At 43.3% G+C, this 24,596-nt stretch overlaps 1 protein-coding gene across 1 annotated transcript in view; it reads left to right on the forward strand.

The window, feature by feature from the left end:
- Ccdc169 (coiled-coil domain containing 169) overlaps positions 1-23,618 on the forward strand; it is a 31,012-nt gene extending 7,394 nt beyond the window's left edge. Inside the window, exons 3-8 of the mRNA XM_036191495.1 lie at positions 3,991-4,101; positions 4,182-4,222; positions 10,811-10,909; positions 11,104-11,157; positions 15,345-15,421; positions 23,519-23,618. Of these exons, the coding sequence (XP_036047388.1) occupies positions 3,991-4,101; positions 4,182-4,222; positions 10,811-10,909; positions 11,104-11,157; positions 15,345-15,421; positions 23,519-23,618 (482 nt within the window). The remainder of the gene's footprint in view (positions 1-3,990; positions 4,102-4,181; positions 4,223-10,810; positions 10,910-11,103; positions 11,158-15,344; positions 15,422-23,518) is intronic.
- Positions 23,619-24,596: the final 978 nt, after the last annotated feature.

Below are 24,596 nucleotides of genomic sequence, written 5' to 3' on the forward strand. Positions count from 1 at the left end.
ACTCCTTATCAGGGTCACTAGTGATGCCATGCTTGCTTGTGTAAGCTAAGCCAGTACTCAGGGTCCTCACCTTTGGCCTGTTCCAGCATGGATCAGGAACTTATCTCTGAAACACTCAAATCTCTTGGCCTCTGGAATCTCTCCTTGTCCTCCTATGTTCTGGGCACTTGTCGGTTCCAGATTTCTCAAGAACAAACCAGATGTGGAACGCCTCAGGGTTCACCAGGGTTCAGCCCTTTCTTCTTTATGTGCTTATCAAGTGTTGGGTAATCCCTGTGAAAGTAGCACTGACTAAGTTAGTTGGCCTTGGAGTGACTTGGCTGGGGAATTTATGAGTGCACAACTTTATTTTTTTTTGGGGGGGAGGGGGGTGCACAATGTTGAACAAATGACTTAGAGTCCTCTTGATCAGCATTTCCCTCTATTCTGGTGAAAAACCACATCACCTGTAGGGCTGAGAACTTGATGGCTTTAGCTCTGCGCATGTAGTTCTCAGCCTCTGTTCTAATGGTTCTCAGCCTGTGGGTCATGACCCCTCCAGGATCCTGACTATCAAATATTTACATTATAACTCCTAACAGTAGCAAAACTACAGTTATGGAATAGCAACGAAAATAAATTTATGGTTGAGGGCCACCACAGTATGAGGAACTATATGAAAGGGAAGGTTGAGAACCATTGCTCTATCCCATTCCATGGTTCCATGGTTGACATGTCTGGTTTTGTGCCAATACCACGGCAGTTTTTATAGAATTGTATCATATAATTTGAGACCATCCATGTCTTACACCTCCAACTTTACTCTTTCCACTTAAAGACTGCTGTGGTTTGGGGGCCTTTTGTGCTTTCAGATGAATTTTTCATTGTCTACCTACATAAAGAATTTCCTTGGAACTTTGATGGGGATCGTGTTGAGTCTCCAGCTCACTTTGATAATACCAAGTTTTACAGTATTCTGCCTGTCCTGAGCATGGGAGGACTCACGGCTCATTCTTTAGTTTTGGTCTTCAAGCGTTCACTGTAGTGGTCTTCACCTCCTGGTTAGATTCCTTCCTAGCATTGCTGGGGTTTTTCGTTTTGTCTTTGAAGCTATTGTGAATGGTTGTTTTTTAAAACTGATTTATTTTTCAGTAAGTTCATTACCACTAACTAGAAATTTTAATAAGTTTTCTGTTGATTTTGTATCCTGCTACTGTGGTGAAGTGCTCATTGTGTCTGGAAGTTCTCCTGAGGAGTCTGTAGGGGCCTTTACATCTAGGATCCTATCAGCTTCAAATAAGAGATAGCTTGATTTCTTCCTTGCCTCTCTGTATCTTTCATGTCTTTCTTCTTGGTGTTCCAGCTTGGGCTTTGAGCCCTTTGTTAAATAAAATAGAGGAATAGAGGAAGGGAGGGAGGGAGGGAGGGAGGGAGGAAGCTTTCTGTGTCTGGTTGGAGAGGAAATGCATTCAGTTTTTCTGCATCCAGCACAATGCTGGCTGTGGCCTTTATTGTGTTGAGAAATGTCCTCTCTATTGGTAGTTTCTTCAGCACTGTGGTGAGGGGACATTTGGCTTTGTCAAAGGTTTTTCCTGTGCCATAGAGACGATCATGTGATTTCTACTTTCAGTCTAGTCGTGTTGTGTCTCGCTCAATGACTTGCATATGGTAATGACCACTCATTTCTTACCCCTGAATCTGATGTGATTTCCTTGACTATGAAGTGAAACTTGGAAATACATTCTCAGCAGATGCCTAGCTTCCACCAATCCAAAAGCCAAAAATGTCAGCAGACAGCATCTGAGGGCTACCACAGAATTCACCCCAATTTTCTATATCCTACCTTCCTATGGGCACACCAGTGTATTAGGTAAATGTCTTAAGCCTTTCTTATTTCTTTAACTAATAAAATATTATGTAGACACTCCTATGTGTTATTTGGAACAACTTGAATCCATGATCCTGGGATGAGGTCACTCATATTTGGCTAAGAATGAAGCCTCTGATGCCCTTTGAGGAGAGGGCTGTGTTTTGTATCCACAGCAGCATATTATTAAATGTATGAATTATACTCATATAAGTAAAAAATAAACTATTTTGGGAACATTCTTATCTGGCTATAAAGTTTCCATTACATGGTGTAAATGAGACATATGACTTCAGCTAGGTGGCCAGAAAGAGAATTCCATCTACTTGGGGTCAGTGGTATCTCTTGGAAACATGTTTGGTAATTCAGGGCTTTGCCTTTCTCCTTTGTGGTGTATTTGGTGCAGTGACTCTGAGCTTCAGTTTGGGAAAGTGTGCATCCAGGGTTGGAAGATGGGAGGGTGTGCATCCCGGTGTTGGAAGATGGGAGGGTGTGCATCCCGGTGTTGGAATATGGGAGGGTGTGCATCCCGGTGTTGGAAGATGGGAGGGTGTGCATCCTGGTGTTGGAAGCCTGTGCTTAGCAGTGCAGGTCTGGGGTGGGGCTGACCCTGCTGACAGGGTCCAGTCTGTAGTGGCGTTTGTTGTTTCACTCATTCTCCTCAGACCCCAGCACTGTCAGATTGCAGGCTAAATCTCACATGTGCTAAGTAGAAGTGTAAACACATGTCACTGCTTTTCTCTTTTTCTACAAAGTCCAACGTCAAGGTTCTGAGCTTTGAAATTGGACAAGGAGCTTTCAACTCTAAGCTCCTTTTGCCTAGTCTCCATTCTCCAATACTGAGTGTTTTGGCCTTAGTAGCCAACGGGTTTTAGTGGAAAAAGAAACACTGCTTAAAGGATAAAAGAAAATACCTAAATATAGTACTACTATAGCTAAGTAGCTAAAAGGAGACATTTTTAGTCATATAAAACTGTGTCTAACTCTAGTTGCATCATCTCTTAATCTACTTTCACATTCATTCATTCATTCATTCATTCATTCATTCATTCATTTTGTTTGTTTGTTTTTAACACCAAGTCTGCTATACAGCCCTGGCTGGTCTGGTACTCCCAGTGTATTAGGCCTAGCCTCAGACCTGCAGCAGGCCCCCCAGCCTCCGGAGTGCAGCGGTTACAAATGTGTGCCATCATGACCAGCATTTGCTCTAACATCTTGAGAATGCCATTCACTTCTGAGCCTTGCTTTCCTCAGCTGTGGAACGACTAAGATTTAAAATATGAGCGTTTCAGCTTTCAATGTCGAAAGCACTTATGTGGTAAGACTGACTTCAGACACTGCATGGGTGCTGGTGCTGTTTGTTAGGGTGTTGTGTGGAGCTCCTAAGGACAGAGGTGAGTTCCTGATGCTCCCCTAGTAGGGTGTACTGTAAGAAAACAGGAAGTGAAGAATAAATGGGGGGTGGGGAGCAGAGAACAAGGAAGAAGAAGAGACGTTCAGGAGCCACCAAAGCTGGGTCCAGTTCTGGCTGAGTGACATCATGAAGGTGGGTCTAATCCCAGCAGTCTAGGAAAACCTGTCTTTTTTTTTTTTTTTAGCTCATTTGTATTACTAATGAATCCAGCTAGTAATGAAGTAAATTTGAATTGGTCCATATTTTACTGTGTGTGTATATGTGTGTGTACATGTCAGTGCAGGAAGTGTGTGTAGGTGCACATGTGTTGTGTGTGCATGTGAGGGACAGAGGCCAATATCTTTGTCTTCTTGGATCATACACATCTTCTCTATTTATTTGCTAATTTTTTGAGACAGGGTCTCTTACTGAACCCAGAGTTATAAATTCAGTGAAAACAAAACAAAACAAACAAACAAACACAAAACCTGCTTGAAGAATAAAAGAAAATACCTAAATATCATTCTACTGTAGCTGACAGGGTGTTCCTGAGTCTGCCCCTCCCCTAGCTCTGGGGTTATGGAAACCCACCTCTGTCTTCATCTTTTTATGTGTGTGCTGAGATCGGAACTAGGTCCTCATGTTGCACATCAGGCACTTTCTGGCCTGAACTATCTCCACTCCCTGATTCATATTACTTTAAAGAACGAATAAGTGTCATTGGGGTGATCTTGCCCCCATTTTCCTTCAGGCAGTGAGTGGAAATCCCGATATGAGACCCAGCTGGAGCTGAATGACCAACTGGAAAAGCAGATCGTGTCTCTGAAAGAGAAAATGGAAAAGGTCCGTGGAAACCCTTCAGGTACAGAAGCTGCAACCTGTGTGTGGAGAAGCTGAGTGTGGACTACGGAAATATCAATTGTTCATTTTGCTTCTTTACAGATAGACTAGCTTCCATCCGTGCCTATGAAAAAATGCCGGTGGTAAGTAGAGGTGGCTAAATAAAGAGAATCATCAAGGGATGACACACAGAAGTGTGGACTGAGCAAAACCTGAATAAAGTTCAGGGGAGCTGGACAAGAACCAAGACCTTCAGGCCAGCCTGCCCCTTAAAAGCTGGGCTAGGACTGAATGCAGGGAACAGTAGCCCGGCTGGCTGGGACTTGAAGGGACCTGCTTCTTACCATCTGAAGAAGCCAATTGTTGAACACCGAGTACCATCTTCTACATATCTAAAATGTGTGCACTCTGCTTCCACATTGAGCCAAAACATGTAGATAGAACTGTACACAGAACATATACAGATACATAAGTATGCACAAAATCAGCAGAGCAACCAAGGTCACCCTGTGATGACACAAAACTTCACTGGGTCTTCTCACCCCTTCTTCTCAATGTTGCCCTAACATCCTTCCCCTCTTTAATATCCCTTTTCATCCTGGATAAATTCAGTTCACAGGTTTTATCCTTTATAGAGCATGTGGGCTTTTCTACTCATATGAATGTATTCTTGAAGAAATAGAAAAGCCATAAGACATGACTCATGCCAAGTCCTTGCTGTTGAGAGACAGACTTTCCTCAGAACCCATGCTGAATTTTTACTTGAAAAATGACTCACACAAAAGCATAGTGATATACAGAAAGAAAAAAGGTACTTTGGAGGCAGGGAGAGAATATTAATATAATACTCAGTTGAATTTGTAGGAGTCAATATTTGAAGTAGTATGAACAAATAAGTGTCATTGGGGTGATCTTGCCTCCCTTTTCCTTCAGGCAGTGAGTGGAAATCCTGATATGAGACCCAGATAATAATTAATTATCTTTAATTAAACATAAAAGATACACAAATGAATCTCCTATTCTTTATCTCAATCTCAAGACACCGAGTGAGATAGAGCCGAGTGTCCTTTATAGCAGCAGGTGATACCGAGTGCAGACAGGCAGTCCGGCCAGCCTAAGATGGAGTAGTCTTACCCTCTCCCATTCCACCACACAGTGCTAACTGCTCATCAGAACTCACAAGCATGTTTTGAGTAGCTACAGGCCGAGCACTATGTGCATTCACAGGTTTCTGGGGACCTGCAAACATATGGGTGCTTTTCTTAGTAAACAATACAGAGACATCTCACATTTTGTTGATGACAAATCGAGGCAAAATTAATCGGTCTGCCTACATTTCTGTTATCCCTGAACTCAAAATATTGTTATCTCTGACCTCAAAATACTGTCATCTCTGACCTCAAAATACTCATGCCTTGGAAAGACAGGAAAATACCCCTCCCTCCTCTGTCTGAAATGGGAAGACCCAGGTTTTTCTCCTCTGTGGTGGCTGACATCGCCCTCTTGTGGCACTTTAAGACATGGTTGCTACAGCAATTGTAAGTGCCCTTCCTTAGTCACAGGTAGACTTTTAACAAGACCTGTGAAGTGTGACCTGTAAAATACTCCCTAGAGAAGCAAAATCCCTGGTCACCTGCTTCTTCATGCCTGGACCTTGCCCTCAGAAAGAGTCTGTAGCTCACATAAGAAACATTTAATGTTGAAGTCTTTCTTCTTAGCAACACAGAGAAGTTTCCTGAGCAGCAGGGACTGGGACTCTAGTAACAAGGAACAAGAAACGAGGCCTTGTTGATGGAGGTATCTCACCAAGGACTGAGGGGCAAGCACTGAGATCAGAGCGCTGGCGATTCAGTCCCAAGATCCCAAGGGTAGGAGGCACTGGATTCCCAGGACCAGAGTTCTGGGCCTCTAGTTCTGGTTGTCAGCCTCCAGGGGTGGGTTCTGTGAACAAAAGTGGGTCATTGGAGAGCACAAAGCACTGTGACCCACCAAGCATCTTTCCACACCCCCCCCCCCCCAGTTCAGACTCCGTCTTTGTTGTGGGTCATTAATCTTTAGGTGCATCCTCCACAGACTTGATGTCAGTTAGAGTGAATGCTAACTGTTTCTACAGCCTATTGACATCCACATTTACATTTTGTAGAGGTGGCAACTCTATCATGAAAAATTAATGAAGGGATCTTGGATTCCAAAAAGCAGGATAAAGAATTCCCATGGTCTGCCTGGCTGCGGTAGGCCTGCGATCAACGCATCCATCCCCTAATTTGCAATCTCCCCAAAGAGTAAAACAGTTTACTTACAGGCAGTTGCAGCTTCAAATCGGAGAGAAAAGATGACCTTGTGGTACATATATGTAATAAGCAGGGCCGTCCACGAGGGGGCACTTGTAAGCTCAGTGTGAAGAATTTTTTTCCCCCATCAGAGATGGCGTCGTCTGGGGCTGCCATTAACTAAGTCAGTGAACTAAGTCTTATTCTCATTTTTCTCTCTTAAAACCTCTTGTGGGATGTTCTAACTTGTAACTCTCCACCCCTGCCTATTATTGCTGTTGTGGAATTCTTTAGTGCAGCAATTAACATTAGTTTTGAGGGGGGAAATGACAGGTAGGGCTTCCATTCTGTCTGGCATCGTGGAGTAGGCCTTTCCCCCTTTATTTAAACCCTAAGTACATATTATGTCAGGTATGTAAACACGGCCCTGCAGCTCCTTATCCTTACCTTGTGTTTCAGTCTGCTCTTAGGAAGTCACCTTTATAAACAAGAACGCAGGTAAAAAACGATAAGTTGGAATGCTAGGAGGCGGCTGTTGTCAAAAGCGGTTCCTTCCTGAAAGCGTGGCATCTCTGTCTTTGCTGAGGACCCAGTTTCCAGAGCACCTCTGGCTTGGCTTTGCCTTCACTGGACAACTTTCTGGCTTGTGACCATTGATTTATGCAAACAGATAACTGCCTGCTTGGGAAGATCAGGAGCATTAATTACAGTGTATGTCTCCTGTGGCTTGGAAGTGATGACAGGGTTCCCCCCTCCCCCCCAGATAAAAATCATTTTCTAAATACACAGTTTACTCTGTCATCAGTAAAATTGAAAGAATAAAAATCCAGAATGGATCTTAAAGTTATTTTAGAATAATTTAGTACTTTTAAAGTTTTTTTTTCTGTTTTGTTTGTTTGTTGGTTGGTTGGGGTTTTTTTTGTTTGTTTGTTTGTTTTTTCTGTGTACAGTCATTTTTCTGTGCTGTTCTAGATTCCAGGATATTTGATGATAGTAGTGTTTTAGAGAAATCCAGATGAGTTCTTGTTTTCTCCAATGTGCAATTAATTTGGATGCTGGTCCAATTCCCATGAGATTGCCACAACAAACCTTCCTGTCTGCCCTATACTATAACTTTAAAGCATGGAGTTTGTGTGATACGTAGCTCAGAACAGGTGCAGGAAGGGAAGAAAGATGCAGCCTAGGACTCTTGGCCCACCCAGCTGGGGCCACCTATGGGCACAGAGCTGAGGCTGGCCAGACAACATGGATGCCTTGTTCTGTGTGCAGGGGACCAGACAGGAGATGGTAGTGAAGAGAGTCAGGACAAGACAGTGAACCCACAACTGATTTTTCATACGTGAGATGAGTGCCCAGCCAGCCAAAGAAAAAAACAACCAATTCCTTAGCTCAAGCAACAAGGAGGTGGCATGATTTCTTTAAGGATTCACAGTTTGAGTGTAAACTGTCCACTGTTCCTGAAATGCTGTAGTGCTGTGCTTCTCAAGTGTGCTGAGTAGAACATTCTATTCCAGCCAAGATCTGCTGCGGAGCAAACAAGGGCGGCAGAGGCAGAGACCGTGGGGTCCAGAGCCTGGGCTCGGCCAGCACTTTTGTTGTTGTTGTTGTTATTGTTTTTAATGTAACACTTTATCATTTTTAAAATTCACTTTTATACACACTCTCCTTACAAATACATAATCTACATTCCTATATTAAAAATTCATAAACTACTCTCATCTAGCCCAAACCAACAGTCAATGTAAATTGAAAGACCATGCTTAGTGCCATTTGAAAATGAGTTTATTAGGATACACACTGGGTAAGTAAAACCATCGTGTCACTTTGGTAAAGTCTGAAGTGTCCAGTAAGGGTTCAGAGCGGACACCCAGGGCTCTGCCAGCAGAGAAATGATAGTTGGTACTTGCTGCCTGGAGGACGAAACTTCACAGGCAAGAACTTAAGGACGTTTTGGAAGATGGTAGCTGGAGAAGCAGTCTTTACATGAGGCAGGTGAGGAGAGGGCAACAGTACAGAGAGGGACCCAATTGACAAGGCTGGCGGGCTCCAGACTTACCCATAGGCACTGGGGAGCAGCAGGTATGGGAGAGGTAGGGTGAGACAGTGAGCAGTCATCACTCAGGACTTGGTGCCACCTCACATGGCTGGCACACTTTCCTTCAGCTAGGAGACCATTTTCTGGATAAAAATGCCGTAGCTCTGGACCTCAGAGCCTCACAAATGGAAGGTGAAAGTGAGACAGGGCACTGAGAAAGGAACTGTGCATTTTAAGAGGCAGAGCTCGGCCAGGCAGTGGTGGCACCCATTTAATCCCAGCACTCAGGAGGCAAAGCCAAGTGGATCTCTGTGAGTTCAAGGCCAGCCTGGTCTACAGAGTGAGATCCAGTACAGACTCCAAAACTACATAGAGAAACCCTGTCTCAGAAGGAGGAGGAAGAGAAGGAGCAGGAGGAGGAGGAGGAAGAGGAGGAAGAGGAGCTCGGCTTTCATCCTCCAGCCAGGTCAACATCACAAGGCCACAAGGAAACGTGATGGTTCGTTCAGGCAGGGTGCCTCAGACTCCCAGGGCAAGAAGATTGTTCGACCAAGGAGTCTAGGTGCCTGCCTTTGAACCCCACTGAGGCCACACTTGCCAAGATACGTTCTCTACAAAGGCGGAGCTATTCCTGGCATATGTGGGGATTCTGTTGTTGACTGATTGGGCTTAAGGTTTCCTCTTAATTTTGCTAAACTTTTGTAGGCTGCACGACAGACTGGGATGTGTCTGCTTCTAGCCAGCCTGCTTGGCCTGCACCGAGGAGAGACCATGAGACTGCTCTCTCAGTCTCCTGCTCCCCCAACCCCCCATCCTCACAGGGCATTGCTGACCTTTGTTTGCTCTTCTAATCCCATCTTGGCAGCTACTTCATAGAAGGTTAGGTATAAAACCAATGGTACCCAAAGTGATGTAAGAAAGCAGGAAGATGGGGCATGCCTGTGTGGGCCACTGTGTAGCAGGCAGAAGATCTGTCCTGATTGGTACACATAACACCTATTGGTCATCCCAGGGTGATGGTTAGGTTTCTAAGGCCTAATTGTGACCCTAAGATGTGCTCTAACAGTCAGAATACTATGGAAGAAACTGTGAGGCAGGGGTTTCGGAAATACAGGGTTCCCAGGAGGTTGTACTGTAGCCTGCTTTAGGATGATTTGAGACAGGGAACTGTTAATAAGCAAGATCTGAAGGGTGACAGCCTTCTTGGAAGCTCTCAGGAAGTCTCTGCCCCCACAATGGGAGAGCAAAGTCAGCAGGGCAGGGCTGAAATCCACTCTATGAGAGGCAGGTGAGTGCCCAGGCCAGATGGGTCTGTTATGTGAAGGATAGCACCCTGGTGGGGTGTCAGGAATCCCAGAGCTGTGCTAGTGCTTCTGGAGAGTTACCACTGAGGATGCTGCTGCAGTCCTTCCTAGACCTCATCATCAGTGGGCTGGAGCCCATGTTTCTAGGAAACTAGTGTTCCTTGGCAGATCTAAATGTTGCATTTTAATCATACTCTTCTCTAACTTTTTTACTTTTTAAAAAGATTTATTTATTTATTATATATACACTGTTCTGCTCGCATATATGCCTACACACCAGAAGGGCATCAGATTTCATTACAGATGGTTGTGAGCCACCATGTGGTTGCTGGGAATTGAACTCAGGAAGAGCAGCCAGTGCTCTTAACCTCTGAGCCATCTCTCCATCCCCTCTAACTCTTTAATATGTGTAGTGTTATTGATCTTAGTCACCGTGATCTGCTTCATCCCTGCCTTGGGGGAGAGGAGCCTTCAGTTTTTCCCTCTGTGGACGCCTGGTGGCTCAGGTAGTTTACACTAGTATATAAAACAGACATGAAGCATACAGTTGGCAGAAGATGGATAGTCTGCCTGGCAGCAGCTGTGTGTCTGACAGCCTCAGTGTGTGTGACCTGGGGACCATCTTGTCTGGGCTCTGGTTCCAGCACTCTCATTGTTCAGTTCCACATCTCTGGTCTAAGTATGCAACCCCTGGGGCTGCTATTTTCTCTACATTAAACAGAAGGACAGGCTGTCTCATGATCCAAACCCAATGAAGTCATCTATGGTAAATACATATATTCTGATTTCTCTTCAGACCTTATAAACCTTTCCCTTCTGCTAGGAACTTCTCTGCACAGGCACAGTTCTGGGTCTTGGTCCAATTTGGGGGCCTTGGGACAACAGATGTAATTTTGAAATAAACCCAGAAGGTATTTAATAATGTAATTCGTGGAACAGAGTTCAAGAAACATGATACCTATTTTATGTATTATTGCTGCTACTTTAAAAATGCTTAGTGCAGCTCATGAAATCATAGTCACACTGGGCTAGAGCAGTCATTAGCTGGCAACATTTTAATGATTTTTTTTTTATTGTTGCTTAGAACTACAAGTACATAAAATTCACTGTTCATATTTTCAGGAATCTTTAAACACATTACTCAAACAACTCGAAAAAGAAAAGAGGAGTCTCGAAAGTCAAGTGAAAGACTACGCACTTAAACTTGAGCAGGAATCCAAGGTTGGTTCAACTCCCTAGGAAGCAATGTTCTTGAAGCTGTCATTTATTTGTAGTGTTTCCTATTAACCTACTTCACAATCATGAAGTTCTTACAACACTGTTTCATGTGATATAAAAAGTAAGAGACTTAGTAATGACCCGGTTAGAGTGGCTATCCCTCTCTCATGCAGGATTTACGTGTTGTCTTTTAATAGGCGTACCACAGGACCAACAACGAGCGCCGTACGTACATCACAGAAATGTCTCAGGTAACTCCTTTTACTGCAAATTCTAAAAGTTTCCTCTGGCTGTAAATCATTTTACTTTTCCATTCTTATTTGTTTGGCTGAGAAACAAATGTTGGGATTAAGGAAGGAAACAGCCTGGGTTTCTAAATAAGGAAATTGGAAAGGGAAAGACATAATTTATAAAGAGGTGAAATGGTCTCCTCGGATAAAAGATAAATTTGTGTAGTTGGATTATAATCACAGTGGTGAAGGTTAAACTGATAATCTTCCAGGGTCATAAAATTCCAGTCATGTCACTTCCTAACTGGTGGTGGTGGGTCTGAGCTACAGAGCCCAGCCCTCAGTGGGAAGTGATCGATACGTTGTGTGCCTGATTCTTGAAAGCTTCCATTTGACTTTCAGTTTCTTCTGTGACATTGGTGTTATTACAGAGGTCATGCTTTACATCTCCAGTGCTGTGACTTTGGGTTCCTCATGGTTTAAAAGTCTGTCTTCATCCGAATGCTTTATAACATTTACCACACCGCGCAGCACATATATAGACACCTTTATGCTTACATGCATATTTAACTTATATTAACTTTATTTTGCTATTCGTTTTAAGATTGGGACATGAATTCACTTTTCAGTAAATATTGTCCAAATAGAAGTATCCAGACATCAGATGGCTGTGTGAATCCCAGAAGAATATTCTAGATTGGAAAGAGATGTTTAGAAATCATTGGCACACAGATAGTAATTGCAGACATGGAAAGAATGAGGTACAGTAGGGACCACTTGTAAGGCAAAAGAAAAGACAGTTCAGGCCATAGTTCTGAAGAGCCATCAGTGGTGGAGGGAGCCAGAAGGAGAGTGTAGCTAGGAAGGCAGGGAGACAGGGGACCTAGGGACATAAGATCAATCTGCTACAGTGCTACAGAGCTTAGAGAATGAGCTATGAAATGATTCAGGGGAGGAGCTAGGTGTGGGGACTGGAGCCCCAAAGGGCAAATGTGGGAGGAATTTAGGAATGAAAATTAGGGTTACAGTGGCAAGGGCTTAGTGTCAACAAAGTAAGCAGGGAATGGAACAAGACAGTCCGTCCCTGTCATCTCCCACCCTATAATAACAATCAGTGTCGACTTCCTGGTCCTGGGCAGTGGCTGGGAAGCAAGGCTTGTACCTGCAGCACAGATTCCCTCCTGCCTGTTCTCTAACCCCACACTCCGCTCGTTCGGGACACACTTTCTCACTGGAGCCTGTTCCGCTCCATCTCAAGGTCTCTTGTGAACATTAACTTCTCTAGGAGGCCTTGACCACAGACTGTGAAGCCAGACAGACTCTGGATTTGAATCCAGCTCTTCATTTCTTTTCTTTGTTACTTCTTAAAATTATGAGTGTCTGAATGTGTATAAGAGTGTATGTGTGTGTGTGTGTGTATGTGTGTGTGTGAATGTGTGTGAGTGTATGTAAGTATGTGTGTATGTGTGAGTGAGTGTATGTGTGAATGTGTGTGAGAGTGTATGTGTGTCAGTGTGTGAGTAAAAGTGTGTGTGAATGTGTGTGTGCATGTGGGCCAGAGCAGGATACATTGCTCTCTGCCTCGTTGCCCTGAGACAGTCTTCCGGTGATCTGGAAGCTCACCATTTCAGTTAGGTTGACAGCCTAAAAGCTCTTGGGATCTGCCCGACTCCTCCTTCCAGCTAGAACTCAGGAGGGCAGAGCCATGCCTGGCTTTTGGCTTGGATGTTGGAGATTAGAACTGAAGTCCTCATGCTTGCAATATCTGAGCCCTTAGCTCCTGAGACATCTCTCCAGGCCCTCCTTGCCACGTGACTTTTCTAGACCTTAACTTCTTTCCTTCCCTTGAGGAAGAATCTGGTACCCTCGGTCTCCCAGTCTGGCGGAGTGTGTAGAGAGCTCTGTGTGTGAAAAGTAGAGTGATGCATCTGACAGGTTCGAGGCTCTGAGCTCCAGCAAGTGGAGGATGCTACCTCCCTGCCCCTTCCTGAGCTTTGGAGGCTCTTGCTCTGGGATGGGCTTTCTACTGGGGTCTCTTACAGCTAACACATGCGTTTGCTTTACTCAACAGTATGTCCCTGCGGAGGTCAGACAGGGTGCCTGACTCTTCTTGTTTACTATGAAGACTATCAAACTCAGTGTTCAGAAGCATTTACACACTGATGATAAAAGCCCATTACTAGGAAAAAGTCCATTCACGTAAAACACCCTTGAAGATTTTGTCTAAGGGGAAAAGTGAAAGTCTTTTGCCCCTGAAACATCTATTTCCCTTTATTTCTCTTAAAAAACAAACAACAACAACAAAACCCACTTAGGCTGACTAATCTTCCTCAGAGTACAGACTCATTGAATGTACAATCAAAGCCAGCAGCTTTCCAGGAGGGCATTAATCCTGACCCCAGTATAAATGTTAATGAGGATTTCACTCTAGAGTGAATTGTTAATCTTTATCATCAAAGGTGGATCTGGCCAGGCGCAGACTGCAGTGACTGGGAAGGTTAATGGGTGAGTTTTGTTCTTCCCACACCCGAGTGCATAAATAATTGATCCTGTGGGAGCTGTGTTTGCCCAGTCTGCTGTGGGTACGTCTGTAGTGCTCATTCTGACTGTCTCGTTCTCCATCCACTGTGTTTGTGCCTGATTCAGTCTCTGCTTTCCTTTCCCCGCTTCCTGCGATCTCTATCGGATGAATTTAGACAGATAAAGAGCCTTGCCGAGGACAGGCATGGCTTATTGCAGAGTAAATGCACTCTCAAGCGGTGTGAGCGCACAATGGCCAAAGAGACCCCGGGCCTGACCTACACGATAGGCAGCCATTATACTATTTTCTAAAATCCCCAGAACAAGCAGCTTTTCCTGGGGGACTTTCTCCTGTCCAGGTGATTGACAGGCCTGTTTGGATCTTTGTTTAGAGGAGGAAGCAATGATGTGTCTTTGTTCTTTACCAGAAAGCCTCCTGTGATAGAGTAACCCTGTATCGGTTCAGGACTTCTTCAGCCAGGTTTAGAAGTTCTCCATTCGTGGACCTCCAGGCAGCTCAGGTGTCAGACTCCTTCCAAGGTCAAAGATGTGTCCTTTGTCTAGCCAGTAATTACAGTCTGTTCTAGTTCTTGGTTTAAAGTTGTTGACTGTGAGGGAGGGTCCAGTTCCTGCGTCTTCCAAGCCTGCTTATGTCTAACCTGTAACTTAACAACAGAGATGGGCGTGTTTTGGACGACATTGACTCCCCCACTAAAGGTCTTCTCACTTACACACCGTGTTTTGAGACCCTGTCATAGGACCACAGACACAAGGGATTATTAAAGAGTGCAGCAGGACTGCCTTTTCAGAGTTATGAGACCCGATAGATTCACATTTTAGTGCTTGTTCCGAATAACATAGAATTTTAGCAAGGGCATGAGAGTGATAAATAGAGACCCAGGTCTGTAGGACTGTCCAGATAGTCTAGATTCTCTTTTATTTTATATGTGTGTGTTGTGTGTATGTCACATCTGTGCTCATGTGTGGTGTTTACATACAAAAGAGTGTATGAGCACCCCTGGAAGCCAGCTGTCCCACTCTCTGCCTTAACCTGTTAGGCTGGTGGCTGTGACACAGATCTTCACTGACAGTGTTGGGTGGTTCTGTACTGTTGACATGATGTCCTATGCGCCACTCCTGGCCCCTCAGATGCTCTTGTCTTTGGTTTCTATCACTGAATTTCTTCTCTCCAGTATGGACTCATTCATTCAGGCTTCAGTGGCTGTCTGGAAGTTGATCAGCCTCCAGTGTTCTCGAATTGCTTGAGGCAGCCATTCACCTATCCTGGGAAAATGACAAAATTGATGCAATGAACACAGTATCCTACTTTCTGCTTTCCCACTATATAGTGTTCCTGACCTTCTCTGCTTTGCTGGCAGGATACTTGTCTTATGTATGTTTAATGTGTACTACAGAAATGCCTAGTGGTCCACACACATGAGTGATTGGCTTCCCTAGTTTTTTTCTGTATTTAAATGAAAAGTAACATGGACTATGGGGCCCAGAGAGGGTTTGTACAGAAACTTAAAACATTGATCCTTTTAGAAAATGGCTGAACTTCCTGCCACTCTTAGCAGCTTCTACACATGCTAAGAGACGTTTGTGAAAGAAATTGACGGAAAATGGACACTTGGAATCCAGAAATCAGTCGGGGAGTAAGAAAATAATACGTTGGTTTTGTATTTCAGGTTTCTGGCTTAAATCAAGTTTCTAAAAGACAACAGATGGATCCGCTGCCTAGAATGAAAGACAGTCTGGTGAAAACGTACGTCTAGGTAGACCTCCCCTTGCTAGCTAATTATACTCGCCCGCGAACGGCACTCATGCAACAGGTGTCCTTTATATTTTGCAAGCTGGGTTCTGGATGGTATAGCAATGCATAAAAATGCACACATGGTAACTGACTCCAGAGAAGCTCACACTCCAGATTTGAGATTTGAACTCCCAGAAGCACTGTTAGTCTCCAAACTAGGTGACATGTTAAACGAAAGCAGCATAGAACCCACGGAGGAGTTAAAACTTCACCACTAACATGTTACAGACAAAACTGCTGTCTGCCTTGACCTTTTCAGAGGGCAAACATGTTTGTTGCTATGGCCACAGTACAGTTTAAACTACACATCCCATGTAAATGAAGCCACTTTATGATGAAGAACAAAGGAACTTTTAGGTATTTCTGAGACTATATATGCTTCTGAACTCTCCAGGTCCTGTAGAAAACATGGAGCCACCAGATGCTTGTCTTATCTCCGTGTGTGGGAGCATATTCAAATAGGACACTGAAAAATTAACCTAAGATGTAGTTAGTTACAAATCAATCCTGTCCAACCACGGTTAAGACAAGGGGTACTCAAGGGATATGGAACATGATGGGTTTCTTTGGTAAAGATTAATGCTGTAGTCAATTTTGCCCAATTCTCAGCTAGATGGATTGAAGTACATTTTTTCATTAATAATCATTACTTATTTAAATTACAATTAATTTTCTTTACACATTTTTATCATGGAATCATAGTGTACTTTAAATATTAAAATTTGACAAATGATCTTGATGGAAAAAGAATCAAACCACTATGTCTGAGATTCCCAAGACCATCTTGGTGGTAAAGGACTCCGTGGTAGGTTCCAGAACTCAGGACGTATTTGAACTAGAGCTAGGATGTGTCACAGAGAGAAGACACAATTGAACTCCACAAGGAAAAAGGCTCCTAGAGTAAAGACTGAGAACTAGGTGCCAAGTTGTGGCATTCTGTCCTTTAAGCAGAACCCCACTGACACACTTAGTCCCTCCAATAATGAGCTACCATGGCAAGCTGACAGCACACAAGCCCTTTATTTCCTGGAGAGGCTCATGGGCTGCACAGCATCCAGGGTTTCTGTTGGCCAGGATCACTCATCTACCTAACTCCTAGTGACATTCCAGACTCCAAGAAGATAAGCAGGTGTGATCAACAGTGTAGGTGTGCGGGGGCATTATTCCCACCCAAGGCAAGGCTTTACTAGGAGAGAGGACTGCTGCCACTAGGCGCCTCGTGGGCAATCTTTTCTGAGGACAGTAGTTCCCAGCTGCTACCTCAGCTGTTCTCTGCACAGCCACCTTACATAACTACCTTTTATTTTTATCTTTACTCTAATCCAAATCTCTTTTTAGCATATACTACTACTATTCTGAAATTTTCTTTGACACTGAAGAGGTACTTGAGAAATGAAACTAAGCCTTATTCTTACTACATTGGTGTGCATGCATATCCATAAACATCCGCAGACGTTGACTCTGAGGACAGTTTGGATTTTCACTGAATACTCCTGAGGTTGGCTATGTCAGAGAGTAAACTCTGAAATCACGTCATACTGAGTCTGAAGTCATATGCTACTGAAGGCATCATACTGAGGGACCTGCTTCCTGACAGATCTCAGATCTCTATGGGTTTGACTGAAGGATGCTCAAGGAGATCACCAAGGTGCCCATCCCCACCTGCCCCCTTGTGGAGCAGTGACCATACACCATGCCTCCATCTGCTTGTTTGGGCCTCTGAGCCATAGATCTGAGCTGAGCCTGAGGTGCTGATGTAGGAGGCAGATGCCTTGGGCTGGGAACTCTCATTCATTCAGTTACCTCACAACCTTCTGAGCTGCTCATTCCCATCCATTCTGTCTGTCTGTGATGAATCTGAATGGTGGAGTGTAGTTGGAGACCTTCTCTCCAGCCCCCACCAAGCCCTGTTAGTCCAACAACCCACTTATAAAATAAACACACAGACATTTATATTATTTAAACTGCTTGGCCATTAGCTCAGGCCTACCATTGTCTAGTTCTTACTCTTATATTTAGCCCATTTCTATTAATCTATACTTTGCCACGTGGCTTGTGGTTTACCAGTACCTTACATCTTTCTTGTCATGGCAGCAGCTGGCAGTGTCTCTCTGCCCCAGCCTTCACTTCCCAGAATTCTCCTCCTCCTTGTCCCGCCTACCCTATCCTTCCTGCCTGGCTACTGGCCAATCAGCACTTTATTTATTTTAACCAATCAGAGCAACACATTTGACATATAGAACATCCCACAGCAGTGGAGAGATTATCCACTGTAGACTGCTGTTTAATAATCTTTGAACAGATTACTGATCTGATGAGTGGTCAAGCAGCTGGACCATTAAGGACTTTGCTGTCTGAAACTATCAGCAACCTTGGACCTCACCCAACAGGAACTTCTCTATCTTCCTGAGTAGATATTTGAATACATGTATGTAGTTGAGACTGCCTTAAAATATTGTCTCCAAGTTACTGACCTGACCATGGAATGTGATAGCCTTCTTTTTGTTGATTACTCAAATTTGAGTCATATAACTAACGTTGGTGCTAAGCACCTCACAGCAGAGTTGACCCCAAGTGGCCTATGAATTTAGGAGGTGTCAGCCCCATCTCTCACCTACAGAGGATGGTGGTGACTGTGAGGCACAGCCAGAACACTGAAGTGGGAGCTGGTGGAGTGTGAATTTAGATGGCTGCTTGGGAATGGTGTTTAGTATCTACTTATATAGCTGTCCATATACCTAGTCTGTCTGTCAACAATTCTACTTCCAAATACAATGGTGCATTTACACCATAAGACCTGCACATGGATGTCATAGCAGCTTTATCCATGATTGTCAAAGGTAGAAAAATCCTAAAATGTTCATCAGTAGGGAATGGATTGTTATGTCTATGTATATATACTATGTAAGTAATAGTAATAAAATACCATTTATACAACATTTGGGTAATTCTCATAGTCTTCTGTAAAGGAGTATGTAGATGTGCTTCCATTCACATAAAGTTCAACGAAGTAGAAGTAAGCTGATGTAGAAACATAGGATGGTCTTCACAAATGGGGCTGAGAATTAGGAAGTCCAGGAGGGCCTTCCAGTAGGATGACAGTATTTTATCTATAAGCTTGGGGAGCAGTTAGTGGAATGTTAAATTCAGATGCTTCCTGGGTCTTTGAGCTTATAGTTTGCATACTTTTGTACATGCCATGTTTTGGATGATATTTTAAACTCAAGTGCTATGGCCTTTACGTTTGTTCTGGTTAACATTCTCTTATGGGCTCATCAACTTGCGTCTGTAACACAGAGGTTGAGGTAATTCACTGATTTTTTTAAAAGGTTAATTTAGCCTTAGTTTGAAAGGCTCTGGTCTTGGATTGGTTGCTCTCACTGTGCTGTGCCTGCATCAAGGAGCACACTAATGGTTGGTGGTGCAAGGTGGAGAGAAACACACAGCAGGGAGAAAAGGCAAAGAGGAAGGGTCTGGCTCCCCCCATTGGCTTCGAAGTCAGGTTTCCAGTGACCCAAGACTTCCCACTAGACCCAGACTCCAAAGATCCCACAGCCTCCCTCCCACTAGCACTGCCAGGGCTCACATTTAACACACTGACCTTTGGTCACAGGCAACATCCATATTAGCAGTACCGATGTTCAAACACTGGCTTATGATACTGCTTGACACTCAGGATAAATCAGAGTACTAGAAGCAACCCAGTTAAGAGAAATTCTATTTCAAACATCAATCAAAAAGTGATTCTGCCCAGTTGAATATCACCAATTGTAGTCCGACTTTGTGAAATTGTGGCTGTAAGTGAAGAAGATGCCTCCATCTCGCGGAACGATCTATGTCAAAGATCCTTGCACATACTGTTTATAAAGGATTGCTAACATGGTTAAGGGAAATACTCTTTAGCAATAAGTTTGGAAGTTACTCCCAAAATTCTACAAAGCTGGTAGGTAGCTTTGGATTGTAGTCCATGGAATATATCAACTGTGACAACCGGACTTTGCCAATAAGGAACTCAAATGGTGATGGGCACCACAGCAACTTCAGCCAAGAACCAACGGTGACATTTCTTTTTCTTTGTGATGCAGCCTCCTCTTCGCTTTGCTGATGAAAGTTTTATATAGTAGTCAAAGGTCCTCAAGGAAGACAGAGCAGTCCTCCACTCTCCAGAATAAAAGCATCTGTGGGACATTAATTGGTGGCTCACTGAGGGACAGATTGTTTGGGGAACTTATTTTTAAGACAAGAAGCAGATATAGGAAATACAGGCAACATCTGCAATCTTAAGACAACAATTCAATCAACTGTGACGGCATTAAGAAGTTCTAATGGATTCTAGAAGATTCTAGAATGCAGATTCTAGAATATAGAACTGATGTAGAATATTTATAATAGTAAATAAAAGTATAGTGTAAAATAATTTGGTAGGGTTATGGATGATTTGTATTTATTCATTTTTAATATTTTCTATGAATTGTGCAGTTTTGTATCATTTTAATGAGAGTAAAAATCCCATGATAAGCTAGCTTGTGGAAGTCTGCAAGTCAAAAGAACAGTATATTCAGTATTATTCTTTTAATAAAGCAAGAAGCATGATGGTTGATGCAATTTTACACTGCCTGGCTTTGGAGCAGGGAAAATCCATTTCCTTTACCACTGTGCAATGTGGCTTTATAAGAGTAGTGACTTTCAGACTCAGTTTACCTCCTGGTAAAATGAGGGTGAAATCTGTACTGGATAGTTGATAGGAGAATTAGAAGATTTTTGAAAAAAACTCTTAACTTGATAAATAATCTCAAATTTCTTTCCTTTCCATTGTGTAGCACGTTAGTAACTACAAAAAGGAAGCAGAAAAGAAAGCATCCATTTGTAAAAAGAGAAAGAAGTATGAACAATAATTTGAGCATGCAGACAACTATGTAACGCTGGCATGCCAGAATCAGTTACGTAATACCCACATATAAAATGGTTTCTAAACCTTATTGAGCACAACTGAACAACACTGTAATCTGTTAATCCCACATATATATATTTGCATGTGACTGAAGCAGTCTGCAGTCACACACAGTAAAGCTGTGTGTGTATTCTCCAGGTTGAGTAACCATTGCCACTGAGTCTAGAACAACGCTCTCCCACAACTCCCAAAGAGGTGTCATACCTATTAGTAGTCAGTTCTCACCCTCTAGCTCTTGGGGTCACTAATCTTTCTATTCCTGTGGGGGTTTCCTATTATTATGTCACAAGAGAGTGTGCAGGGTGTGGCTCGGTTATCTAGCTTTTGTTCTCAAGATAATCCATGTTGAGCACAGCCAGATTTATCATGGTGATTAGCTAGCATCCTAGATTTTTATAGAACATTGGTTATCCAATCATCCGTTGATGTGGGTTTGACTTATCTATATAGTTGTGATAATGTGAATAATATTGCTATGGATACTCCTGATGGAGTTTTATATGTGCTCTTTATTTATTTGAATACAAAGTAACGGGCTTCCTTGTGGCATTTTCACATATACTTAGGTTTAAGTGGTCCCTCCAGCCCCACCCATCCTCCCTCTCTGTACCTGCTGTTGTCATCTTCTAACCTCAGGATGCCCCTTTCCACTTTCATACCCTCCCTCTCTTCTCCCTCAAAACTACTTCCCCCTGAAGGGCCTCTGCTTGGTTTCTTGGCATCCACACTAGACAAACACACATAAAAATTAGAAGCTGAGCTCCGCACATGGGACGGAGCACATGGCACTTTTAGCCCTGTTACCTCGTTTCATCTAAGTTTCATTTTCATGGGTGATTAAATTTTCATTGTGTCTATGTGTCACATTTCCACCACTCATCTGTTGATGGGCATCTAGTCTGACTCCGTTTCCTTGCTGTTGTGAACAGGGCAACAGTGAACATGGCTATGCACATCTCTCTCTGTCATCGGGTTAGAGTCCTTTGGTTATGTCTCAGAAGCAGCACGTAGATGTGGGTGGTAATTCTATTTTTAGTCTTTAAAGAAACAACCATGCCATGCTCTTGGTACTTCTACCAAAGAGGACTAGGGTTCTCCTTTCCCCACATCCCCATCAATGAATGTTGCCATTAATTTTCCTGCTGAAAGCCATTGGATGCGATGGAATCTTAAAGTCATTTTGTTCGTATTTCTCTGATGGATAAAGATGTTGGATACCTTTTCAAATTTTTATTCACCATTTTTCTTCTTTGGAGAACCACCTGTTCAGTTCACTGGCCCATTTCTTGACTGGCAGTTTGGGGGCTCGGGAGGTTAATATTTGCATTCCTTTGCATATTCTAGCTATTAATGCCCTGTCTGAAATAGAGCTGGCCAGGACTTTCTCCCTTCTGTGGTTCTCTTCGCCTCTCTGGTTGTCTTCTTGCTGTGCAGAAGCCTTTTAATTTCCTTTAAATTCGCTGCTGGGTTGCTTTGCAGAAAATTAGCACTGATTGCTGTATCTTGAAGTGCTCCCCCCCTACACCTGCTATTGATTTTTAAGTATGTTTCCGCGTTTCATGGTTTAAACTGAGGTTTTATTGACATCTTTGTTTTCCTTCTTTCATTCGATCTTTATGGTGTCTGTATTTTTGGTGATCTCTTCTGTTTCATCAAAACTGGTCATTTTATATAATATCAAGTACCTATTCTGAATCTCAGAGTCTCTCTCTTCCCCAGGGCTGAAGGCTGCTGTTATGGGGTGACTTTCTAAACTTCATTCTGTGAAGTTGGTGCTCTTTCTCATGAGTGGTCACTTCATTTTCTGCTGGGTTAGCTAAGTGATTACCTTAGGATTAACATAAAAATGTAAAGCTCCGGGAACCACTAACGCTCTTCCTTCCGGGGGGGGGGGGGGGGGGGGACACTTGGCATGTGTGTTTGGACCGGCTCTCCATACTCAGCCAGGACCATCAGAGCTCTGCCTTCGCCTTCACTTCTGCGTTTGCAGCACTGTAAATTTAGCCAGAGGTGAGAGCTTAGGTCCTTGTCAGGTCTTTCCCAAGAACACACGAGTCTAGGGACATACAGTTACACACGGGTATGGTGTTCCAGATTCGAAGACATGTGCTGGAGGTTAGTGCCCACCCCAGCCTTTGAACTTTCCTGGTTAGCTTAGTTTTAAATAGTACTAGCCATGAAATTAACCAGGGCTTCAGTTTGTTCCAGCAAATCCTCCAAGAGAAGTGTCTATGCTGGACCATGTCCAGAGAAGGGCAAGGAAGAAGAGTTTTGCAGTCAGGGGTTGGCGTCTCCTGTACTAGGTGTTGGCTCTTGGGTTTACCATAGCTATGGGCTGTTTGTTTTCTTGGAGGTAAGGGGCAGGCGTGGGGCCAGGGGAAACTAAATTCTGCACAACTCAGTGTTCTCACTAAGCCCCCAACTTCGTTTGTTTTGTAAATTCTGGAGATTTGCTGTGAATGTTTGATGTCTAGACTTTTAAGGCACTTGCTTTGAGCCATTTTTTTGCCAACTTCTCTTTACTTTTATGGGGGAGAGAAAAGTTTCCCTGCTTCGAAGGAAAATGAAAGGTCTTTACTTGGTTGTTTTTGCTGAGACCACTCGCTAAGACACATCTGAAAAGTGCTGGAGCTGGATCAGCATCTGCTATCTCAAAGAAGAACACAAAAACGTCGCCTTCACAAAGCTGCATAGGTCAGTCAGAGATTCCATGGGATCGAAGAACAGAAATCTGAGTATTGGTATTGGTTTATTGTCCCTATTCTATTTCTTGGCCTCTCCATGTTTAATTCAAATTAAAAGGTAAGTAGCAGATTGGCCCCCCTCACCTTGCTCCAGACAGGGCCTTCTACGGTGGGTACCTGTTGGACAGCTTCTGGAGTCTCACCCTTTGAGGGCCTGCATTTGCAGTGGTTACCCCATACTGCATGAGATGATAACACATGCCCGCCTAAGGCTGTAGGCAGAACATGTCAGTGAAGACTTCCTTACTCCAGCCCGGAGGAGATGGGTCAGCCATATGTGGCATATACTGTTTCTTGTTGTTGTTGCAGACAGTGGTGACAGAAAAATTGTGATCAATGCTTATTTTATTTCAGTGGAAGATACAATCCCGTTAACCAGAAGATAACGAATGCCAAGAAAGGACCAGTAAAAAAGATTTCAAGATCAAACCATCTTCCAAAACTCAACCCGTGATTCCAGAGCTGGGCAGACTTGTATTTTTCCGTCTTTTCTTCATCCAGAGTCTTCAGTTTAGGTTGATGTTCGACACATTTCGCAGGGGGAGAAATAGATAAGGAAGAGCAGCTTCTCTTGCTCTTTCAAAAATCGGTTCGTCTGTCTGCATAAAAGTCACGTGTCTCCGGTGACTCTAAATATCCAATCCCTGTGCTTGTGGTTCTTACAGTGTCCTAGGAGGGAGCCCGAAGGCTGACATCATCCTGGTACTCTAAGTAGGGTGTTTCTGGTCTGCCCTCATTGCACTGCTAACTGTGTGTTTGGTTTCTAAGTCAGCCATTAGCTAAAATCTTACATAGGAAAAAAACTCTTTTTGTGATTTTAGGTTGCATTATACTCACTCAGCTCAGCTTGTGAAAAATCAAGGTTTCCACATAATCACAGATCACATGCACATGAAAGTCTGACTGATATGCTGCCAATAACTTCTGCCATGCACTATGTTGTTCTCAGGCCCCACTCTGCTGGGAACCTCAAGGATTTGGGGCAAACTTTATCACCTCATGTAAATTTTCCCACATCTATAGACTAGCTATGGTATCGTTTAAAGATTCCTTGCCATTCTAGAAAGCTTACTCAGGGGCCTGCCACTGAGTATGTGGCATTAGTCATCTTGTGATGTTTATGAACTCACAACAGTGGTCTAGTTCTTTGAATCAAAATTTTCAAGAGTCTGGAATACTGGAGACTAGCAGTAAATAGAACAAGAATAAGAGAAGAGTCATTGTTTTAAGACCCATGAACTTCAATGAATTCTATTCATGTTTAGGGAGTTATGTTACTTCAGTGGTTTTTGTAACTGTAATCTAGGCCAGGAAAATTCATATAACATATTTGCCTATTTTAATAAGATAAATTATTGGAATTTAAGTTTCCTGTATTTTAGCAAGTGATGCTTTGACCTGTATCTGACGAGAGATGCCATTTGTTTCTTTC

This window comes from Onychomys torridus, chromosome 6 (genome assembly GCF_903995425.1).
Source record: "Onychomys torridus chromosome 6, mOncTor1.1, whole genome shotgun sequence".
In the NCBI taxonomy this organism is placed as follows: domain Eukaryota; kingdom Metazoa; phylum Chordata; class Mammalia; order Rodentia; family Cricetidae; genus Onychomys; species Onychomys torridus.